The 25020-nt window shown below is 39.4% G+C and overlaps 1 protein-coding gene across 4 annotated transcripts in view; it reads right to left on the bottom strand.

Annotated features, from left to right (window-relative positions):
• Positions 1 to 25020, bottom strand: part of Gpbp1 (GC-rich promoter binding protein 1) — a 56146-nt gene that overhangs the window by 21979 nt on the left and 9147 nt on the right. For 3 of the 4 annotated variants that reach the window (XM_090331921.1, XM_090331919.1, XM_090331920.1), the window contains exons 3-7: positions 18326 to 18445; positions 8209 to 8332; positions 7521 to 7744; positions 3308 to 3374; positions 2307 to 2366 (exon numbers count right to left, since the gene is read on the bottom strand). In XM_090331921.1, the coding sequence (XP_090188047.1) occupies positions 2307 to 2366; positions 3308 to 3374; positions 7521 to 7744; positions 8209 to 8332; positions 18326 to 18388 (538 nt within the window). In that variant the 5' untranslated portion in view covers positions 18389 to 18445. The remainder of the gene's footprint in view (positions 1 to 2306; positions 2367 to 3307; positions 3375 to 7520; positions 7745 to 8208; positions 8333 to 18325; positions 18446 to 25020) is intronic. The other variant, XM_090331922.1, reaches the window with a different exon arrangement.

Genomic DNA, 25020 nt, shown 5'->3' on the forward strand with positions numbered 1-25020 from the left:
GGTGCTCAGTTCAATTCCCACTATCGAAAAAAAGCTATGGCCTGGGAGTGTGAGCTGTGGTACAGTGCTTGCCTATCATGCACCAAGCCCTAGGTTCAATTCCTCGTTAACACATATGCAGAAAAAGCCTGGAGTGGTGCTATGGCTCAAGTGGCAGCAGAGTGCTAGGCAAGCACTCTACCACTAGGCCAAACTCCCAGCCCCGACACCCTTTATTTAAAAAAAAAAAAATCAAGGAAGTTCAAATTATCAAAAGAATACACAAATATAAATGTTAAAGTGTGGCGAAGGAAGGAAAGAAGGGAGGGAGGGAGGGAGGGAGGGAGGGAGGGAGGGAGGGAGGGAGGGAGGGAGGGAGGGAGGGGAAGGGGAAGGGGAAGGAAAGGAAAAGAAAATTTAAAAAGTTATCGGAAACTAAAAATTTTTACTATTAGCCAGGCGCAGTAGCTCACACCTGTAATGCAAGCTACTCAGGAGACTGAGACCTGAGAATCACAGTTCAAAGCTAGCCTGGGCACTAAAGTCCATGAGACTCTCATCTCCCAATTAACTGTCAGAAAACCAGAAGTGGCACTGGGACTCAAGTACAGAGGTAGCCTTGAGCATTCAGAGATAATGCCCAGGCCCAGAGTTCAAGTCCCATGAGTGGAAAAAAATTTTACTACTATCTTAAGCATTAAATGTTAAGGTCTTCCAATACTACATTGCTGACATGAGTCACTTACATAAAAACAACCAAAAAGGACATCTGAAAACTTTCAAGTCAACAGCCACAGGACTGGAAGTTTTGGCCTTGTGGTAGAGTGTTTGCCTAGCAAGCATGAAGCCCTGGGTTCAATTCCTCAGTACCACATACATAGAAAAGGCTGGAAGTGGAGCTATGGCCCAAGTGGTAAAGTACTAGGCATAAGCAAAAGAAACTCAGGGACAGTACTCAGGTCTGAATTCAAGCACCCAAAATCAGCCACCCCCAACCAAAAAAAACCCAACTAATTAGAATTCAAACTGCATACTGTTTGTGACCACTTCTTCCTTCCATCCTAATTGAATAAACACAATTTAGAAATTCTCACTGGCACATTTTAGGTGTCTGAAATCCTGTTTTCAAGTCTTAATTATTAAGAACATAGAGATGTGTTATTTAGAAACCACTAATCTTATGTTGAGCTCTTTTGTCAAGACAGAGCACTGAAGTCACAAGCTGGATAGAGATGTTCCCAATAAAACCAACAAAGTTCTAAGTCAAATTACGTTGATATAACTATTTAAGTGGCTGAGTTTTTCAAGTTATTTTAAACTGAGTATTATGTTTAAAATCTAGCAATCTTTAGCCAGGTGCAGTGGCTCATGCCTGCAATCCTAGCTACTCAGAAGGCTGAGATCTGAGGATCAAGGTTCAAAGCCAGCCAGGGCACAAAAGGACATGAGACTCATCTCCAATTAACCTCTAGAAAATGGGAAGTTGGGTAACCTGGAACTGAAGAGCTCAGGGATGGCACCCAGGCCCAGGGGTAGAGAGGTATCCTTGAGCAGAAGAGCTCAAGGACAGCACCCAGGCCAAAGTTCAAGCCCCATGACCCAGCAAAAAAAAAAAAAAAAAAAAAAAAAATCTGACAATTTTTGTTCTTTTCATACATAATACATTTTCATTATTAAATGTTTACTTACCTGGAAAGAAGTAGCACTAGAAAAGTTCTATTGAAGTCTTTCCTAAAATTCTCTCCTCTTCCTCAGGAACATAGCTATTCTACATGTTGTAATGAGGAAAACAATACTTGGGAACCCAAGGGAGGGGGGACAGGGTAAGAGAGGAATAATAAGTGGGATACAATGAGAGTTTCATTGTATTACTAGGGGAAATACTGGGAATTTAACAGTTAACCAAGCCACAATTAATCACTTTCTCTTTGTTCTTTTTTGAATGCAGACACATTTGTTAAGTTTACCTAAACACATAAAGAGTACATCCTTCCATTTAAACATTTTTCAACTATAACTCAAAATCCTTAAATCAACCCTGAAACAATAAAATCTAATTCTGCATAATACATTTTAATCCTATTTTCAAAGTAGATCTTTGCCTTTATATCATTTGTAATATTTTTAAGTCAACAAAGAATCAATACCAGTAATATCTATGGTAATTTTATATGACAATGCTGACATTCTGGATTATAAAAACTGACTTTCATTCTAGTAAAATTCAAATTCCTAATTACTTAGATTCTATTTTATACCCTCCAGGTGGTTCTATATTCTTATGCAATCAGTTGTTCCCAGAAAAACTGAATAATAAGGAAACATACCTAAGAGAGGAGCTTGGGAGAGTTTTTTGGTTGGGTATGTGTGTGTCTGGGCGTGTAGGCCTGGGGAGAGTGGTAGAAATACTAATTTGCAATACAGAAAAAACAATGCCATTCACATGGTTCTAACAAGTGTCTGACCACCCCCACCCCCACCCTCAAAAGGCCCTTAAATAAAGAGGGAGATAAAGGAAATAAAATTAATTCCCCAGTTTTACTCCACAAATATAACTACAACCAGCATAGGAAGTGGCAAAGTTTAAAATAATGCCTTTATTGTTAGGACTAGTATGCTATCATAAGCCACAATCCTTTTGTATTTGTTACTGATTTTCAATTAAAAATGCAAATGAACATGTGTATTTAATGTCAAAGTTAACAGAACTTTGATCTTGGTATCAAATTTTTCAGATCTTAAATCTTTCAAAATTTTATAGTATAAAATTTTCCATTATTTTAAACTTCACTTGATTCTTTTATAAGCTAGCTTGTACGATGAATGCAATTTAATCTGCTATGAGATGCCATCAAATTAAACTCTCAACATTTTTAAAGAATAGGGAGTTATCAAAACTATCATTACATTTTCAAAATCAAAAAGAAAAATAATTTCAGATATAGACTAGCCATAGGAAAATATGCATAGCTATTTTTAATAAATCATTAATTTCATATTATTCTATGGTCAGAAGTACTTATCTTTCCAGTTTATCAAATTTTTAACTATGAAAACAAAAGACTTAAACTACGTTTATTTTTAAATATTTACAGACTATCAGGATGCTTTAAAAATTACATCATCTTAAAAATCATTTCTAGAATGACTAAGTACACTTAATGATATTAACACAAGCAAGTCAATTATTTCGTATCATACCAACTAATGTAGCTCAGCATACCAAAAAAAGCAATTTTTTTAAATAAAAGCTTTATTCTAGCCTGCTTTTAAAAACGAAAGAATACCAACATTTTATATCCCCAAAAATATATGAAAAATCACTTACCCCATACACCTGCAGCTAAAGATTTGTTCTGATTTGGTTCTCTCTCATATTCAGGATTTAAAGATGGCTGAAAGAAAGTTGGAATTAGTATATGACATTTAAAAGTTATATCCCTTTTCAAAACAATCACAAAATTACTGAGGAACCTGATGATTTAACTCTCTGCTATTAATGATTATTACTCATATATTTATTTTCAACTTACTTTGCTAAACATCAAAGCTCAAAGCTCTTACTTTCTTTTTTTTGCCAGTCCTGGGCTTGAGCTCAGGGCCTGAGCACTGTCCTTGGACTTTCTCAAAGCTAGAGCTCTACCACTTGAACCTCAGCACCACTTCCGGCTTTTTTCTATGTATGTGGTACCAAGGAATCGAACCCAGGTCTTCGTGCATCTAGGCAAGCACTTTATCCACTAGGCTAAACTCCCGGCCTCCAAAGCTCTTACTTTCTATATTTTACTACTAGATGGTAAAAGTCTTTAGGGGACCAGGAGCATGGTCTAGTGGTAGAGGGCTTGCCTACCATGAATGAAGACCTGGTTCAATTCCTCAGTGCCACATATATATAAAATGCCGGCAGTGGTGCTGTGACTTAAGGGGTAGAGCTCTTGAGAAAGCCCAAGGAGTTCAAGCCCCAGGACTGGCAAAAAAAAAAAAAAAAAAAAAAAAAAAGTCTTTAGTCTCACTCACGAAAAAAGTTTAAAGAAAGGGAAGGTAACACAAGAGCCAGAGATTGTAATTCTTCTAGGAATTACACAAACTTACAAAGCCCTGAGTCCAATCCAGAGCCTAAGTGCCAACAACTCACTATAAGTACTGCTTTTGGGGAAGCTCAAGTCAGAATAACAACTTTAGTCTAAAAATTCAAGACCAAGTCAGGCTGGGTGGCTCATGCCCTGTAAATACCAGCTACTCAGGAGGCTGAAAATCTGAGGATCCAGGCTCAAAGCCAGCCCAGGCACTAAAGACTGTGAGATACTTATCTCCAATCACCTACTAGAATACCAGAAGTGACGCTAAGGCTCAAGTGGTAAGCATGGTAGCCTTGAGCTGAAGAACTCAGGGACAGTGTCCTAGGTCCAGGGTCCAAGCCCCATAACTAATCAAAAAACAAAAACAAAACAAAAAATACCACCCTGGCTACACAGGCCTGAGCTCCATGTTGTATAAAATGAATTTCAAGTACTCTGCCAATCTGATACAAAAGGGATTGCAAATTTGAAGCCATCCCAAGCTATAAAGACCATGCCTCTATACCTACAGTAAACAGGACAATCAAAAATGTATCGCAATTCCTGGACCAGGGCATAACATAGTGGTAGAGTGCTCGGCTAGCATGGATAAAGCCCTGAGTTCAATTCCTTGGTATCACATATTCAGAAAAAGCGAAAAAGGCACTGTGGCTCAAGCGGCAGAGCATTAGCCTTGAGCAAAAACTGTCCAAGGACAGTGCCCAAGCCCTGAGTTCAAGCCCCAGAATTGGCAAACAAACAAACAAACAAAAAAACACGAATCACGCCTCAGAAAATAGAAAAAAAGCAATGAATCATAGGAACTAGGACATACAGGATTGCATTCTATTATCAACCTCTCTGCAACTTAAAAAAGCAGTGTTTAAAGAAAACAGTAACAAGGAAGTTTGGCAAGTTGTTAAAAACCAGAATATACTCACAACTAGCCCTTCAGGCACAAAATACATTTAAATATATGCAAATATTAATATACATATAAATATTTATGTAGCTTTGCAATCCTAGCCACTATGGAGGATGAGATCTGAGGATCATGGTTAGAAGCCAGAAAGAAAAGTCTATGAGACTCTTTATGTCCAATTAACCTCTAGAAAATGGGAAGTGGAGCTTGGCTCAAGGGTAGGGCGGGTAGTCTTGAGAGAAAGAAGGAAGGGAGGGAGGAGGAAGGGAGGGAGGAAAGGGAGGAAGGAAGGGAGGGAGGAGAGGGAGGGATGAAGAGGAGAGGGAGAGGGAGAGGAGGGAGAGGGAGGGAGACGGGAGGGGAGGGAGACGGGAGGGAGGGGGAGAGGAGAGAGAGTAGAGAATGGAGAGAAAGGGGAGAGAGGGGAGAGAGAAGGGGGAGAGAGGAGAGAGGGGGGGGAGAGGGGGGGGGGGAGAGAGGGGGAAGGGGAGGGGGAGAGAGAAAAATGTAGGAATGAAAAAAAATTACAAAAGGTTTACTACAAGGTCATACTTATTTTTAGTAGAAAAACTGACATTCTAGTAATTACATTTGACCTAGGATAAACTCATTTCCCAAACCACATGGAGAGCTGTCTTGGGATTAGTTTTAAGAATATGAATAATCAAGTATTCTTAAAACTTAACTTTGTAGAAATGAGTATAGCTCAATGGAAGGTTGTTGGCCTAGTCTGAATCAAGTCCAGTTTCAATTCCTAGTACCACATCAATCAGACAGACAAAACAAATTCGTTAAAAAAAAAACAGAAACAAGAAGGATGTTTTTGTTGCTGTTTGTTTTCTTTTTGTTATATTTGTTTATTTTTCTGTCGTGGAGGGGGGAGAGGCACGAAAGACAGGATGAACAATTCAGCAGTGGTACTCGCCAAACACTAGGTTGAAAATGAACTATACAATTTGCAGATGGGAAAGTGGGGGGGGGGGGGTGACATTGTCCAAACAGAAATGTACTCTTTACCTATACTTACGTAACTGTAACCCTCCATATATCACCTTTATAATACAAAAAATTCAGTTAATTAAAAATAAGTATGAATCCATAAATAAACACAAGCCAGGGGAAGAGTGGCTCAAATCTCTAATCCCAGCTACTTGTGAGGTGGAGATCAAGAGGATCAAGGTTTGAAGCCAGCCCAGGCATAAATGCTAGACTCTTAACTCAATAGCTGAGCAGAGAAGTGTACCTATCATCCTAGATATGTAGAAAGCATAATAAGATCACAGTCTAGGCCTAAGCATATACATGAGAACTTGTCTGAAAAGTTAAAAAAGGCAAAAAGGTCTGGAAACAGGGCTCAAGTGGCAGAATGCTAAAGCACTCTAACAAGCACTAAAGCCTTCTTGAGTTCAATCTCAATTATCACACACACGCAAACACACACTACAGAAAATATACATAAATGTATTATAACTAGAATAGTAGCCAGTACATGTAGCCTCAGGTTCTTGGGAGACCGAGGTGGCGGGATCACGTGAGCCTATGAATTCAAGAATTGCCTGTATGGGGCCGGGAGTTTGGCCTAGTGGTAGAGTGCTTGCCTAGCATGCAGGAAGTCCTGGGTTCAATTTCTTGGTACTACATACTTAGAAAAAGCCAGAAGTGGTGCTGAGGCTCAAGTGGTAGAGTTCTAGCCTTGAGAAAAATCCATGGACAGTTCTCAGGCCCTGACCTAAGCTCAAGACTGCCCCCCCCCCCCCCAAAAAAAAAAAAAAAAGAATTGCCTGTCGGCTGAAAAAGAGGCTTAGTGGTCGAGTGCTTGCCTAGCAAGTATTACATAAACAGAAAAAGCTGCAAAAGGCACTAGGGCTCAAGTGGTGGAGTGCTAGCCTAAGAAAAAAGAAGCCCCAGGACAGTGTCCAGGCTCTTAGTTCAGGTCCCAAGGACTAGGAGGAACATTGCAAGACTCTGCTCTCAACCAATAAAAATGTATTGATAGGCCAGGAGCGCAGCCTAGTGGTAAAGTGCTCACCTAGCATGCACGAAGCCCTGGTTTTGATTCTTTGGTACCACACACACACACAAACGCACAGAGAAAAAGCCAGAAATGGTGCTGCAACCCAAGTTGTAGATCACTAGCTAAAATGGGGGGGGGGGGGGGGGGGATGTATGGCAGCTTAAGGACAGTGCCCAGGCCCAGGCTCCCAGGACTGGCGAAAAGAAACAGACACAGACAGACAGACAGACAGACAGACAGACAGACAGACAGACAGACAGACAGACAGACAGAGACACACACACACACACACACACACTGGGGTTGGTATAGATAGGGGGATGCACTATACTCTTAAATTGACATATTGAACTGAAACCCTTGTACAATTAAAGGTAGTAACAGGAAGCTGCAGGAGTATTACAGATCAATAGTTGAAAATTAAAGAGAAAATTTATATAATAGAAATACCTGTCAACTGCAGAAAATCATGTAAAACTTCCTAAGAGTGCCTTGAAGCAAAATGGAACTTGCAGAAAATTATATTAAAATTCCAAAAAAAACTTACAAAATCCTCAGCCTCAAACTGTTTACGTTCTCTTTTGTCTTCTTTCCTCCCAGTTTCATTGTCAGATATGTTGTTTTCATGTAGTCCTTGGCTTTTTCCAGAATGGAAAATACTGTTACGAGAACGAGAGTTTCCACCATGGTAACCCCCTCGGTGATTTATGTTTTCAGTACCATTTCTGCCATGTGAACGCCATCCATTTTTTTCTTTCCTTCCAAAATTGCCTTTGATAACAGTAAAAAAAAAAAAATAATAGATATGCTTAATAGATATGCTTAGAGATGGAATAGCAAAATACCCTTAAAAGACTATTAAAAAATTATCCATAAACTCTTAACATGCTGGGCATTGGTGACTCACATCTATAAAGCCGAGCTATTCAGGAGGCAGAAATTTGTAGGAGAGGGTCAAGTTCAGCCAGGCCAGAAAAGTAGGTTAGACTCCATTTCCAAATTAACTAGCAAAATTCAGGGCAAGACATATGGCTCACGCAAGTACATAAAGGAGCCCCAAGTTCAAACCCAGTAACATCTTAAGAAGGAAAAGGAGAGGGAGAAGGAGGAGGAGGAGGAGGAGGAGGAGGAGAGAAGGAAGAGGAGGAGGAGAGGAAGAAGAAGAAAGAGAAGGAGGAGGAGGAGGAGGAGGAGGAGAGGAAGGAGAAGAAAAAAGCTATCATTCCTTTATTTACCTCCATTAGGACGTCCAATACCAGAATCAAAAGCATCAGAAGAGTTGTGTCTTCGACGATTCACATCGTAACGATTTTCTGTCCATGAAAAATTTTCAGAATGTTTCTCAAAATTCAACGATGACTGAAATTATAAGCAGATACAGTTATAGATAACTTTAAAAACTAAGAATCCAATTTATTTCCAATTATTTTAAATTGTTAAAAAGAATATTTGATGGGCCAGGAGCATAGCCTGGTGGTAGAGTGGTTGCCTAGCATACATGAAGCCCTAAATTCGATTCTTCGTCACCACATACCCTGAAGAAGCCAGAAGTGGTGCTATGGCTCAAGCAGTAAGGCACTAACCTTGAGGAAAACCCAACGACAGTAGTTACAACCTGAATTCAAGCCCAGGGACTGGCAAAAAAAAAAAAAAAAAAGTAAGGATACTTCAGGAAGTGGAGCTGCAGCTCAAGTGGCGGAGAGCTAGCCTTGAGCAAAAATGACCCTTGTCTTCTACCTATTGAAGATACCTTTCTGAAAGAGTTCAAGAACATCTACTTTTCCAAACTAAAGGTTAAAAAGTTAAAATAATACATTTCTCGTTTAACGAAGTGCAATATTCTGTATTACACACTACTTGTAAAGATTTTCATTCTAGTTCAAAATTTTCTTCTACATCAAAATTGTCAAGTGGAACTTTGGTTTTAAGTTCTCTATATTTCTAGACTCCTCAAATCACATACATGGGGAAGAGTGTTTAGTAAAAAACTATGCCAAAAAAGAAAAAAAGGAACATGCACAACTCTTTACTATTTACATTAAGTAGTGAGAGGCAATCATAATCTTAATAATATAGAAAATCACAATCAAAACTCCTTACAACTTCAAAAATTCATGACTTTAATTAATGGACTCAGATCATTAGGAAGCTACTCTGGAAGCAGAAACAGACATCTATCAGTGTATCACATTCAAGAGCAACCAGGATAACATGCCAAAAAGAAGAAATAATTCACAAAAATTGCTCCTTAAAAGAGACATTTGATAAAGACGTACTGATAGGGTAGAGGAGAACACTTGTTATGCTGGGCACTAAAACATGACTGAAATAGAGCATGATGTGATAGCATCACTCTAGAATTCAAGAGACCAAGAATAAATTCATAGTGCGAATGAATGAATGAATGAGTGAATGAAACAATACTTTGACAGAAAAAAAAAAAAAACCTCAACTACAGGAGAGGTTTTTTTTTTTAAGGCCGAAAGTTTGGCCTAGTGATAGAGTGCTTGCCTAGCATGCCCAAAGAGCCAGGTTCGATTCTTCGGTACCACATACACAAAAAAAGCCAGAAATGGTGCTATGGCTCAAGTGGCAGAGTGCTAGCCTTGAGGAAAAAGCCCAAGGGCACTACTCAGGCCCTGAGTTCAAGCCCCAGGACTGGCAAATAAAAATAAATAAATTCTTGTAGGCTTTAAGCTAGATATAAAATTCAGACACTATGAGACATGTCCTGAAAAACCATACAACACAAAAATGAAGCTGAACAAATTGGGGAAATACTTTTAGTATTTCAGTAGTGAAAGCCTGGCACCAATGGCTCGTATTTGTAATCCTAGCTACTTAAGAGGCTAATATTTGAGGACCATGGTTCAAAGCCAGCCAGGGCTCACAAGTCCATGAGATTTATCTCCAATTAACCAACAAAAAAAACAAAAACAAAAAAATAAAAAAACAACAGAAATTGCACTGTGGCTCAAAGTGGTAAAGAGCTGGCCTTGAGTTAAAGAGCTTAGGGACAATGCCCAGGCCCAGAGTTCAAGCCCTACAACTGACCAAAAAAAAAAAAAAAGTAATAAAATGCAATGAACACAAACATAACTGTAAAAAATCAATATAAATTAAGACATTAATGAGGCATTAATGGGGAAAAAAAGCAATGTAGGAACATAAAGAGTTAAAACTCAAAAGAATACATACCTACTTTAGTCAAAAATACAAATTAGAACAGAACAGTATTTATCATATTATCAAAAATAGCAAAAATCAAATTATATCCTAGAAGACATTGTGATAATCCCATCTGTCATATAGATAGTCTACAAAACTGTGATTAAGTGGGGCGTCAGTGGCGTGTAAGCCGGCAGGCACAGTGGCTCATGCCTGTAATCCTAGCTACTCAGGAGGCTGAGATCTGAGGATTCTAATTCAAAACCAACCAGGCACAAAAAAACTGGAAGTGGTACTGTAGCTCAAAGTGGGCAAGTGCTAATCTTGAACTGAAGAGCTCAAGGACAGTGCCCAGGGCCCAGAGTTCAAGCTCCAGGACTGAAAGAAAAACAACAAAAAAATCTGTGGTTAATTACCCAAGTGCCAAACTCAAGTGGAAAAATTACTCATGCTGATAACAAGCTACCCAAAAATCTAATTTTGAAGTCCTCTTTGTATTAAACAGCAGAAAGAGATAACTGCATGATCAATATTATTTGGGTATCAAATAGCAAATGAATCAAAAAGGGGGTTAGAAATTAAAGCAAGAACCCTCAAGCAAGCTGCCTTTCTCTCCACTCTCTTCCTTTGCTTCCCCTACTTCAGAATGGCTATTTCCACTAAAGAACTTCAGTACTTCCAAAGTTTTAAATGATAAGGACTGCTTTGACAGGCGCTCCTGTCTATAATCCTGAGGGTGATGGCTCAAAGTCAGCCAGGGCATGAGACTATTATCTCCAATTAACCAGCAAAAAAGAAAGAGTTGTGGTTCAAGTGGTAGAGCACTAGCCTTGGAGAAAAAAAAAGTTCAAGGTAAAGCACTCAAAAAACCCTGAGTTCAAGCTCTAGTGCTGTCACCCCCCACCCCCCAAAAAAAGAAGGGGAAGAGGAATGGGAAGGGAGAAGAGGAGGATGGCAATCTAAGGAACTCAAACTTACTGAGTTGGTCACTGAATTCTCTTTAACTGACATGGTTCTGAGCATTTTTATTATCTCATCTAATCCCCTAGCCCTCTGTGACAGTATTCATGTTAATCAAAGCTAAAGATTTAATGAGCCCTTGTGAACTAGTTACTAATATTCTCTGTCTGACATTCTACTCCTCTGGACAGAAAGTCTAAGTGCAAGTAGGATGATTTTTCCCCCAAAACTGAAATCATAGCTATTTTGCTTAGTATAAACTACTTTCAAGACTGTAAGCCGAGAATCTAGAGAATGCCTTAGTCTGATTTACAGAAAGGAAGGTGAACAATTGGTATATTAAACTCTAGAACACTACTTTCTGAATTAAACAACAGCTAGAGATAAATGTTATCACTCTTACCCATTTTTAAATTAAGAAAAAAAATATGTGGACATAGCACTGTGTCCACATATTACAGTGCTATGACTGATGCCTGTCATCAACAGCAGTCCCTTAATCTGGATTTAAACATGTAGACTAGTAAGACTCTAACTTCACTCTGAATGCCATGCTTCTTCAGACACTTGAGGAGCTTTTACAGCAATCAAGGTTACAACTGTTTTTTTTGTAGCACACTGCTCATTAATTTAGCTTCTTAATTCATCCAAGTCAAGATTAACAGAAAATTTCCAATAGAATCCACAACAATCCTAGCTATTCAGGAAGCTGAAGTCTGGAAAGGTTAGCCTTGAAGTAAAACTAAACGTGTGGCTCAAGTGGTGTAACACTAACCATGAGCAAGAAAGCCAATCTTGAGAGTGAAGACCTGAGTTCCAGCCCTAGCATTTGCACCTAAAACTAAAACCAAGAAGCCAGGCGTGGTGACTCAGGGATAGTGGCCCAGGCCCAAAGTTCAAGCCCCACAACACGCACGCAGGCATGCGCACGCACGCGCGCACATGTGTGCATTACAGAGTCAGGCACTGGTGGCTCATGCCTGTAATTCTACCCAGGAGGCTGAGATCTGAGGACTGTGATTCAAAGCCAGCCCAGGGAGACTCTTATCTCCAATTAGGAAAAGGCAAAAGAAAAAAAAAGTTTGTAAACCCAATATCCAAGAAAACAGTTAAGCTATATATTTCATAGCAAAAATGTCAATTCTAGCTGGGCACTGGTAGCTCATACCTACAATCCTAATCCTAATCTCAGGAGGCTGAAATCTGAGGATCATGGTTTAAAGTCAGCCCAAAGCCAGCCCGGGCACTTAAGTCTATAAGACATTTATCTCCAATTAACCACGAAAAAATTGGAAGTGGAGCTGTGGCTCAAAGTGGTAGCCTTGAGCTAAAGAGCTCAAGGACAATGCCCCGGCCCAGAGTTCAAGTCCCAGGACCAACATAAAAAAGAAATGTGCATGTCTGTGTGTATTCTGATAATCTGACACATTTTTAATAGTATGAAAAGAATATTTATACACAGCATACAGGAATATAAGTTAGACCACATAGGAAAGAAAGTCTCAGTAATTTTTTTTCACTTATAAACTATAGCTTATTTACAAACTTGCTATTCAATATATGGTCTATACAGACAGACAGATTCAACACCACTTGGAAGTTTGTTAAGATTCTGGAGCCCTGCCAGAGACCCACGAAATCAGTTTCTGCAAATTTGGAGTGGCCAATGTAATTCTTATACATACATACAAGATACCGCAAAACTAGGCGCTGGGAGTTTGGCATAGTGGTAGAGTGCTTACCTAACATGCATGAAGACCCAAGGTTTAATTCCTCAGTACCACACACATAGAAAAAAGCCAGAAGCAGTGCTGTGGCTCAAGTGGTAGAGTGCTAGCTTTGAGAAAGCCCAAGGATAGTGCTCAGGCCCTGAGCTCAAGGCCCAGGACTGGCCCAAAAAAAAAAAAAAAAAAAAAAAAAAAGATATTGCACAACTATTCAATGCAGTACTCTGTACTAGTTTAAGTCAAAAGTGAAAAACAATCTAACCCTGAATGGACAAATAAAATGTGGTCTGTTGTGGTATACACCTTAATCTCAGCTCTGCTCTTAAGACACTGAGTAAGGAAGAATATACGTTTGAATCCAGACTGGGGGACATAAGGAAACCTTGTATTCCCCCATCTTTCCCCAAAGAAATGCTGATACATCCTATCTAGCCAAGAAATAACTACAAAATATAAAAACACTCACAGTCCATTCAGCAATAGTGGCTCATGCATGCAGTACTAGCTATTCAAGGAGACTGAAGTCTGAAGATCATTATTTAAAGCCAGCCAGGGCAGAATAGTCTATGAAACTCTTAGATTAACCACCCAAAAGCTGGATGTGGACTTGTGGTTCAAGTGGTAGAGTACTAGCCTTTAGCAAAAAAAGAAAAAAAAATTCAGAGGGTTGAGGCATGCCTCAATTGGTAAAGCACCAGCCAAGGAGGGGAAAACATCTCGTTTTGAGTTTTAGTCCCAGTCTCAGAGGAAAAAAAGAAAACCTTGGAACAATGACCAGGTCCTGAGTTCAAACCCCAGAACTTTGTGCACACTTACATGCATGTACACATATATACTCGGCTCAAAGGCACATACATACACACACACGCACACATGCACGCACACACACAAATACATTAGCAGAATTTCAATACCATTTATTTTGCTTTGCTTAATTAAAAAGGAAAAAAAAAAAACCTCCTACCTTCTATTTTTACTTCCCATTACCCATTTTATCTTTTTTTTTCCCTTTTGGACGCAGACCTGAACTCAGCTTCACTTTTATGCTTACAGTTTGTACTCTACCACTTAAACCACATCTTCAGTCCAACCTTAACATATTTTCATGCAGTATTGGAGACTAACCCCAGGACTATATAAATGATAGGCAAGGAAAGCACTCTACCACTGGCTACATAATCTACCCTTGCAATATCACATGCCTGAGATGTTCTTTCTTCATTGAAGGGAATGAAATGCTACTAAAAGAACACGCCTGTTCATGGGGATTACTACTTAACTCCCCTAAATTCAAAACAATGGGTGTGAAAAAAATTTAAAACAAGTCTTGTATTTGTAAGTATTTGAGTATTGGGACAGTAATTTTAAAATTTTACTTTTCAGGCTGCAAGCCAAAGACCTACTAATGGAGGATGAACCCAACTGGTCACAAGTGCCACTTTTGATGGGATAAAAGAGAGACTACAAAGCCAAATATTAATGTACAAAGGGAGATGGAGCTTTTTAAAAATATATATATATATATGTATATATTCGCCAGCTCTGGGGCTTGAGCTCAAGCCCTGAGCACTGTCCTTGGCTTTCTCAAGTCTAGAGCTCTACCACTTGAGCCACAGCACCACTTCTAGCTTTTTTTTTTTTTTCTATGTATGTGGTACTGAGGAATCAAACCTGGGTCTTCATGCATGCTAGGCAAGCACTCTACCACTAGGCCAAACTCCCAGCCCAAGATGGAACTTTTACTTTAGGCATATCCACATGTATACAAAACACGTAAGTGTTACTTTCACCATGCGTTATCAACAGTTCAAAATCAACCTGCTTATTCCATAATCAGCCAGATGCAGTTTAAAATTTCACCACATGATGGGGCTAAAATTCTATACAGCTAAGAAAATCACAGAACCACAGTTCTGAAAAAATTTTCAATCTTGTATAATATATCATGTTTCCAAACCGAAAAAGAAAAAAGATCATCACACTGAACTAGAGAAGACAAGAGTAACTATTATCTTTTTCATGTATTCAAGACAAAAAAGGAGTAATGATACAAGCAAGCAAGTCTCCAGCCGAGAACAGGCAGCTAATTACTAACAGGAACATGGGACTGGTGATTTGAAAAGATATAAAGTAAGGTACAGAGAAGATACAATAAAGTATCACTAAGCAAGCACTTTCTGCTCAGTGCACTGGTGGCTGTAATTCTAGCTGAAATCTGAGAACTGAGAGCCAGCCAGGGCAAGAAACTCTGAGACTCTTACTTCCAATTAACCACCAAAAAAAACAGAAGTGGTACTGTGGCTCAGATTGGTAGAGCACTAGCCTTGAGATGAAGAGCTTAGGGATAGAGTTCAAGTCCCACAATCAACCCCACCCCCACAAAAGCATGTGTCAAAACTACTTGAGCCAAGGAAAAAAAGGAATTCCAAATACTAGTTTAAAAATTTCAAACAGCAAATATACATAACCGTCACTAAAACACACACACACACAGTTTAGATTGACAACCACTTTCTGGAGATAATATGTTCATTTAAAAAAAAAAAAAATTAGGGCCGGGAGTTTGGCCTAGTGGTTAAAGTGCTTGCCTAGCATGCATGAAGACCCGGGTTCGATTCCTTGGTACCACATACATAGACAAAAGCCGGAAATGGTGCTGAGGCTCAAGTGGTAGAGTGCTAGCCTTGAGAAAGTCCAAGGACAGCGCTCAGGCCCTGAGCTCAAGCCCAGGACTGGCAAAAAAAAAAAAAATTCAGACAGGTTGGCCCAGGCTCTGTCAGTAATCCTAGCTACTCAGGAGGTTGAGATATGATCAAGGTTCAAGCTAGGGGCACAAAAAGACCTGAGACTCTTATCTCACGCTTATCTCCAGTTAACCTCAAGAAAATGGGAAGTGGAGCTTGGCTAAAGGGTAGAGGGGTAGCCCTGAGCTGAAGAGCTTAGGGACAACACCCAGGCCCAGGGGTAGGCTGGTATCTCAATCTGAAGAGCTTAGGGACAACTGCCAGGACAGTTTAAGCCCCATGACTCACCAAAAAAAATCTGACCAGGACTTTGACCCAATGGTAAAGTGCTGGGTTCCATTCCTCAATACCACATACACAGAAAAAGGCCTGTTGTGGCTCAAGTGGTAGAGCTCTCTAGCCTTGAGAAAGCCCAAGAACAATGCTCAGCCCTGAGTTCAAAAAAAAAAAAGGGGGGGGGGGGTTAATTCCTTGGTACCAGATACATAGGAAAAAAAAAGGCCAGAAGTGGTGCTGTGACTCAAGTGGTAGAGCTCTAGCCTTGAGAAAGTCCAAGGACAGTGTTTAGGCCCTGAGTTCAAAACCCAGAACTGGCAAAAAAAAAAAAAAATTTCATAGATTGGGACTGGAAATATGGCTTAGTGGTAGAGTGCCCCAATTTAACACTAAAATAAAGGACACCGATTTTAAATAATTACTCTTGAATTCTCTAGTTCATTATACTTACAGTTTTTCATGTAGTATTATTATTGCAAAGGTTTTTTTAATTAGAAGCACAAAGGGGGTAACACTGTCCTCTCTTTATCTGACTTAAGTATAACTGTAACTACTCTGTACATTACCTTTATAACCTTTATAAATTTTGAAAAACCACAAAATAATTAAACGATTGTTCTTAAAGGTATGCAGCTCCACTTTCCAGGTCCAATAATTTTTAGGGATGCGCTTTATATCATAGGATCCCGTAAAAATCAAAGTAAGTCCTTTTCTCCTTTACTTTTAGAGGTGATATACAGCACGGTTACCTTTACAGGTAATAAGTACAATTTCCTTTTTCATGGTGTCACCTATTCCCTCATTCTCTCTCATTCCCTGGCACCCACATGTTACATAATTTACTTTCATCAATGTCCACTGAAGCCAGTGCACCCCCCTATTGCACTTTTTCATCTTTTTTCCTCTGATTCTGTGCTCTCCCCACAACTTCCCACATAGCTAATTAGTATGAATCTGGACTAGAAGCAAAGAATGCACATGATATTCTGTGAAATATCCACAGGACCCATTCTAGGATTCTGTAAAATAATTTAAGGAATAAGCCCCTTTCAATACAATATATAGAAAATGGAAATACAAGTGCTTGCCTAACGTGCATAAAGCCTTGAGTTCGATTTCCTGGTAACACATACACAGGAAAAGCCAGAAGTGGTGCTGTGGCTTAAGCACTGGAGTGCTAACCTTGAGAAATACCAAGGACAGTGCTCAGTCCCTAAGTTCAAGCCCCAAACTGGCCAAAAAAAGAACCACTTCTCAAAACATAGTCTCAAAAACTACACTAATTAAACTGGATTAGAACAAGGGACAATTTTTACCTTAGGGTATAGATGAAAATAATATAACAATCAATCTGCAATTAATGGAATCTAACACACAGGTTATGATACCAAAGAGGCAGATAGCTTTACTGAGATCAGGAAAAGATAAAGAGAACCTAGATAAAATGAAAACACCATTCCTGGATGAGGCCCATGCCCTTTAAAACTCTGGAAAGCAATTATTTCACTTTCCCTTTATGGATAAATGTGATCAACATTTAAAATGAGCATAGCATGAACTAGAACTCTAAATCACATTCATGGAATTATGCCCAAAAGATTATTTAGCAAAGTACTTAGAAAACTTTAAAGAACACTGTAGACCTGTGAGGTGTGGCTCAAATGGTAGAGTACAAGCTGTTAACAAGTCTCCAGGTACTGAGTTCAATCCCCAGTACTCTCAGATAGATGACAATAGACAGAGAGTAGAATAGGTATGTGCTAGGTAGGTAGATAAGATAGACAGAGGGGTAAGATGATAAATTAGATATAGCTAGATAGATAGACAGACAGACAATACCAGTATGCTCTGATATCATACACTACTAAGCAGGACAAATCAATAAAACAATGGCAGGGAGTATTTTATTAAGATAAATTTTAAAGAACAGGAAAAAGATGTTTTAAGTTCAAAGTATCTAACTGGTTAGAATTAAAATGTATGGAACCTTGACTACTAACAAAAGATAATCTTGGAAAGAAAATGTTAGTAGTATTCTGAAAACTTTTTTTTCCGCCAATCCCGGGGCTTAAACTCAGGTCCTATGCACTGTCCTTGGGCTTTTTTTGCTCAAAACTATCACCACTTGAAGCCACAGCACCATATCTTGCTTTTCCTGTTTGTGTGGTTCTGAGGAATTAAACCCAGGGCTTTGTGCATGCTAGGGAAGCATTCTACCACTAGGTCACACTCTAGGCCCCTCTGAAACCTTTTTAAGTAATAAAACCTATAATTTAAGTATGAAATAACTTGGGCATAAACATACTCTGGAAAGCAATTGTCTGCTCTGTTTAACCTCCTCCTGTGCTGGCTTTGTACTTGATAGGTAAGTACTTTGCCAATGAGCTACAGTTCCAGCCCAAGACTTCACATACTGGTTACATACGCATACAACATGATCAAGAGACAGACAGAAAGACAGGTGAAGAAAAGAATACCTTTGTTGATGATGGTGGAGTAGGAAAATTAAGCCAGGCTGGAGCAAAGTCATGCTGCGCCATTTAGGTCCAGTCTCTCCAACTCAATGAAACAAGGCTTCAACACCTCATGGCAAGTCCCTGTCACATAAAATGGAAGGAATTAGACCTGGAGCTCCTAACCTTTAAATTACAATGATCCTACTACCCTAAGATTTCTTATTTATACTTTGATTATCTCAGGTGCTGGTGGCTCACACCCACTACTCAGGAGGCTAAGATATGAAGACTGCAATTTAAAGCCAACCCAGACAGTTTAGTCTGTGACTCTTACCTCCAATCACCCACCAAAAAGCCAGAAGCAGGGCTCTAGCCTTGTGAAAAAAAACCCTGGGACAGGCCCTGAGTTCAAGACCCAGAACTGGCACAAAAATAGAGAGGGAAGGGGTGACAGTGTCCAAAAGGAAATACACCCATTACCTAACTTACATAACTATAATCCCTTTGTACGTCACCTTTATATTAACATAAAAAAATTTAAATAACTTTATACAAGATACATGGCTTTAGATTAAGCTTTTACAGTAGGCCTCAACAATATTAAAAATCAAAATGGAACCATCTACACTTAAGGTCCATACTATCAAACTGTAGCTAAGTTGTTATTTGGCCTCTAGCAAAATTTACCAAGAGCATTTCTAAATCAACAAGATAATGAACTTCCCTCTGCCTTAATCCTTACCCCACCTTCAAACATCACTATCCCCTTTAAGATTTGCAATGACCAATCTGTTTATCAATTATTTTGTGCCAACTTACTCAGCCCATAAAGACATGCTGCAGAACCCTAGAATACAATTACAATCCTCAAGTTTGTAAAATTTGTCTTTTCACAGAATAAAGATCTACAAGAGGCAATAATTTAAAAGGTCAGCTATAGAGGGTACAGGAATAAATGACTGATTGTAAGAGAAGGAATTTGGGGTAAGGGGAGTAATGGGGCAATATCTCACTTGGTGACATTTTACAAAGTTTATCAGCTTAGAACTTAGGTTTCTTTTGAAAAGTACACTTCAATAAAGATTTTGTGGGGGAGATGCTGGTCCCAAGGCTTGAACTGAGGCTTGAATTCAGCGTCTTGATGCTTTCGCTTGAGCTTTTGCTCAAGGCTAACACTACCACTTGAGCCACACCTCTACTTGCAGCTTGTTGATAAGTTAACAGGAAATAAGAATCTCACTGAGCTGGGCAAGGTGGCTCACTAATCCTAACTACTCGGGAGGCTGAGATCTAAGAATGGAGGTGCATAGCCAGCCTGGGCACAAAAGAACCTGAGACTCATCTCCAACTAACCTCTAGAAAATGGTAAGTGGGGCTTGGCTCCAGGGTAGGGAAGTAGCCTGGAGCTGAAGAGCTCAATAACAGCACCCAGGCCAAGTTCAGGCCCCATGACCCACCAAAAAAAAAAAAAACAAAACTGACTATCCAAGGGAGAATTTTATTTTATGCAAATGAAATACACCACTGAGGCATTAAACTCTACTGTTCTCTTATCATAAATGGTATTTGTAATAAAAATGATTGCATTCAAATAAAACCCTTTATGAGCAAAAAAAGAACCTCACTGACTTTCCTACCCTGGCTTAGAACCTCAATCCTCAGATCTCAGGCTCCTCAGCAGCTAGAATTACAGGCATGAGACATCCGTGCCTGGCAATATAACTTATCAAACAAATATAATCAAGTGTCTACCCATGGGAAGCAATTTTAACTACAGAGCACAAATGCAATCTGAAATATGACTAAGGCCATGATACCAAGCAGAAAACAAACCCTCTGGCATTTGTGTCTACCACCCATTTTTTTTGTTGGGGGGGGGGGGTCAGTTGTGAGTCTTAAATTTTGGACCTGGGTGGTATTCCTAAGCTCTTGAGCTCAAGGCTATTGCTCTACCCCTTGAGCCACAGCGCTACTTCAGTTTTCTGGTGGTTAATTGGAGGCTCATAGGCACTAAAGTCCCCAGGCTGGCTTTGAATCACAATCTTCAGATCTCAGCCTCCTGAGATTACAAGGCATGAGCCTCCCCGCCCAGCTTACCACCCATTTTTAAGGTCCCCTTATACCTAAGGAACACACTCTCATTAACTTTGTTCCATAGGTAATTATTCCTCTGACATACCAGTATGGAAGGGAACAGTTGCCTAAACCTTTTTCAGGAACCTGGAGATAGCTCTAACCAGTTGAGATCACTGACCTTTCACTTGAGCCTACAAGTATCCTGACATCAGAAGGCCCAAATTTCCACCCTTGGAGCCTCCTACAACTACCAACATTTTCTGTACTTAATTCTATGGAAAACCATGAAGTCTGATTATATATGTACACTCCACCAATTATTTTCACTTTGCCTTACCACCTATCACTTTTCCATATATCTGAGACCATTGTGGTTTTTGTTTTTGTTTTCCCCATAAGTACCCTAAACTCATCACACCAGGGAGGGAGATTATATTTTTCTATATCCTCAAATTTGGCTACCTCATGAATAAACTTCTTTTGCAAAATTTTTCCAAAACTCAACTGCTCCTATGACTGGTATAATGCACAGAATACAAAATGAATGGGCCTTTTGATTCCTTATCAAATGATTTAGTTTCAACAAAACCTGATATTCTACTACTTGCACTATGCCTCTGACTCAAATTTGTTTTTTCTTTTATTTTTTTTTCAGTATCTTGGACTTTTCTGATAAGGATTGGCTTCAAATCTAAGATCCCACCAGCACCTTAGCTAGCTTTTTGTCTGTTTATTATTTGGGGAGGAAGGAGTCACAGCAGAATCTTACCATGCAGCTCAGACTGGATTCAAATTCACAATCCCCTCATTGCCTCCAGAATGCTAGAATTATAGGTACAAGCTAACACACCAGCCTTTTAAAAAGCAGAGTAATCAAATCAATGGCTGATTTCAAGCCCCAGGACTGGCAAAAAAGAAAAAAAAAATTTATAGCCCTGGATATAGCAAGAGATTCTCAGAAATTTATATTAAAATCAGGAATGATGGGGAGAGGTGTGGGAGAGGCATAAATTGGATTTTGTGAACAATAAACTTCCGTACAAAGAACGTTATCCAGGGCAACTGATGTGTGACTCAATGATAGAAAGCCTTATACAAGCAAGACCTTGAGTTCAAAACCCAGAATCACAAAAAAAGAAAATGACAGATGGAGTGAGTAGGGGAGAAATAGGAAAGGAGGGTGAGGGATGAAAACAAGATCAACTGATTCAGAGAAGATGACTCAGTACTAAGTGCCTGTCTAGTATGTGTGAAGTCTTGAGTTTACTTTCCAGAAAGGAGGGATATACATGAGGTGAAAACAACAGAAACAATGGAAAATACATGCATATCATATCTAATAAGGCCTGATCTAAAAAAATGTATAAAAAAATCTTACACCATCAGCAAAAAACAATCCCTTTTACAAATAAACAAAAGATCTTACAAGGTATTTCTCTCATATCTACAAATAACCAGTAAGCACATAAAATATATCCAATACCATTAGACATTAGTAAAATGCAAATCAAAACCATATCCATTGCCATCAGAAAAATCAGAAGTGACAGTGTGACTCAAAGCTTTATCTAGTGGTGCTGTGGTTCAAGTGGTAGAGTGCTAGCTTTGAGGAAAGCCCAAGGACAGTGCCCAATCCCTGAGGGCACTGGGGGGAAAAAGAAAAAAAAAGCTCTATCTAGCACTAGCTCAATAAAGGGAAAAGATCTCAAGGACAGTGCCAGGCTCTGAGTTTAAGCCCCATGACTAGAGGGTGGGGATAGGGAAGCACAGGAGAAATAAGAGGTACAGGGGGACAGGAAAAGACGACCCAGAACCTTGTGTAGTTGATGTGAGGATCAAAGGTACAACTACTGTAAACAATTTAGTTTGGCAACTCTCTTCATAAAGTTGAAAATAGAATTAACCTATGATCCAACAAGATCTTTATTAGCAATATACTCTGAATGACTGAAAACAGACATTTAAAATACTTATGGTCATAATCGTGGCAGCTCTATCAAGGATATTAGAAGACAGAATTATTCCAAATGCTCATAAATAGGCAAATGAGTAAACAAAATTAGGCATATATGTATTATACATGTATACAATGGAATATCAAATATAAAAAGTAATTAAGTACTGACATACATTATGAGTACAAACCTGGAAAACACACTAAGTATAAGAGAAACAAAAGATCACATAAAGACTCAATTATGGGCCAAGAGTGTGGCCTAGTGGTAGAGTGCTCGCCTAGGATGCATGAAGCCCTGGGTTTGATTGCTCAGTACCATATACACAGAAAAAGCCAGAAGTGGTGCTGCGGCTCAAATGGCAAAGCACTAGCCTTGAGCAAAAAGTTCTAAGGATAGTGCCAAAAAAAACAAAAAGAATCAATTATATGAAACATCTATTAATGTACATTTACACTGAACCTGTAATTTTAGCTACTCAGGAGGCTGAGATCTGAGGATCAAGGTTCAAAACCAGCCCCGAAACTAAAGCCCCTGAGACAATTTTTTTTTTCTTTTTTTGGTGGCTCAAGGGGTAGGGTGGTAGCCCTGAGCTGAGGAACTCAGGCACAACAACCAGGCCAAAAGTTCAAGCCCCAGGAGATGACAAATTTAGATGGGGGAAGAAAGAATACAAAGATGATTTCCAGGTGTTTTACCTTGATGAAGTAGACTATAAAAACACTTAGGATAAGTATGAGGCTGGAAAAGAAGAGCAGTTTTCCCTTTAGATATCTGAACTTCAAATTTAAATAAGATACCATTTAAAGCTGTACTGCCATATCTCAGACTATGTAAGTATGTTTTACACCTTCAATACATTAATAACTTTAAAAGTGTCATAAAATGCAATCTAAATATATCTCATTTCTGATCAACTCTGTCCCCTTCATTTCACATTTATCTATGTTCCCTAATATACAATCATTTGGTCAACCACTACCATCTATGTAGCCATCACTCTACAATTTCATAGCATTTTGATTTGAAATTTTGCCTCATTCTAGCAATAACCTTGTAAGGAACTTTTTGATAGACTAAGAATTAAGTAATAAACCAGCCACAGGTGGCTCACATTTGTAATCCTAGCTACACAGAAGGCTGAGAGCTAAAGATCACCATTTGAAGCCAGCCAAGACAGAAATGTCAATGAGACTCTTAACTCCAATTAGTACCAAAAACCCAGAAGCAGAGCTGCAGCTCAAGTGGCAGATCACTAGCCTTGAGCAAACAAGCTCAGGGAACGTGCCTAGGCCCTTAGTTCGAGCCCTAGTGGACTTTAAGCACACAGTATCACTGCAGTCTTAGCATATAGATTGTTGCACTGGGAGGGCCATTCAAGGCCAGTAGTTCAATACCAACCTGGACAACACAGTCTCAATCTCAAAGGAAGGGGGAGGGGGAGAGGGAAAACCCTGCCACTGGTGGCTCACTCCTATAATCCTAACTACCCAGGAGGCTGAAACCTGAGGATGGAGGATAGAAGCCAGCCTGGGCAGACAAATCCAAGAGAAAATATCTCCAAAAGGCAAAAGGGATGGCAAGTGGTAGAAGGCCAACCTTATCAGCCTTGAGTGGGAGAAGTGTAGATCATTGGTATACTCAAATTCTTGTACTAAATAAAAGTAATAGTAAATTTTAAGTAACCAACTATATAATTCCTTGCTTTTAAGAAGCTAAAGCAAGAGGACCATTAAGTTCAAGGCCAGGCTGGTAGAGAAACCCTGACTCAAATATTTACATCTATGTATGTCTGTATGTCTGTCTGTATGTATGTATGTTGGTCCTGGGGCTTGAACTCTAGGCCTGGGCACTGGTCCCTGAGCTCTTCAGCTCAAGGCTACCGCCCTACCCCTGGAACCACAGCACCACTTCTCTTTTCTGGTGATTAACTCGGGTTAAAGGTCTCATGGACTTTAGTGCCTGGGCTGGCTTTAAACCCCCAGACCTCAGCAGCTTGAATAGCTAAGATTACAGGCATGAGCCACCATGCTCGGCTCAAATATTTTCCCCCTCAGTTTTGGGCTTGAGCTCAGGACCTGAGCACTGTCCTTGGGCATTCTCAAGGCTAGAGCTCTAACCGCTTGAGCCTCAGCACCATTTCCAGCTTTTTTCCATGTATGTGGTACCAAGGTATCAAACCCAGGTTTCCATGCATGCTAGGCAAGCATTCCACAACCAGGCCAAACTCCCAGCCCTAAAATATTTTTTTAACTATTTATAATTTAAAATTCAGTTCCTGTGCACTTCTCACTTTTTAAATTTTATTGTCAGGTAGTGAGTACATTTCTTGTTGGACATGGCTACCCCTTCCCGTGTTTTCTTCCACTTAATCTCCCCTCAACCCCCATTTCAAATACTGAATAATGAGATAAATGTACTGATTACCCTGTTGACAGATCTACAAAACTTATGCCATTTCAAAATTATATTGAACAGTTCATAAAAACCATCTCAAGGAAAAGCACAGAAAAATGGAAACCAAGGGTGTGCAGTAGTGCTACTCCCTAGATAATATATCCTATGCTGAAAATGAATTATAGAATATCCAAAAAGAAATGTACCAATTATCTGATTTATATTACTGTAACCCATCTGTACATCACCTCTCTAATAATAATAAAAATCTTTCTTCAATCTCAACTG

The sequence above is a fragment of the Megascapheus bottae genome, chromosome 4 (assembly GCF_031878675.1).
Source record: "Megascapheus bottae isolate mThoBot1 chromosome 4, mThoBot2.hap1, whole genome shotgun sequence".
Taxonomy (NCBI): domain Eukaryota; kingdom Metazoa; phylum Chordata; class Mammalia; order Rodentia; family Geomyidae; genus Megascapheus; species Megascapheus bottae.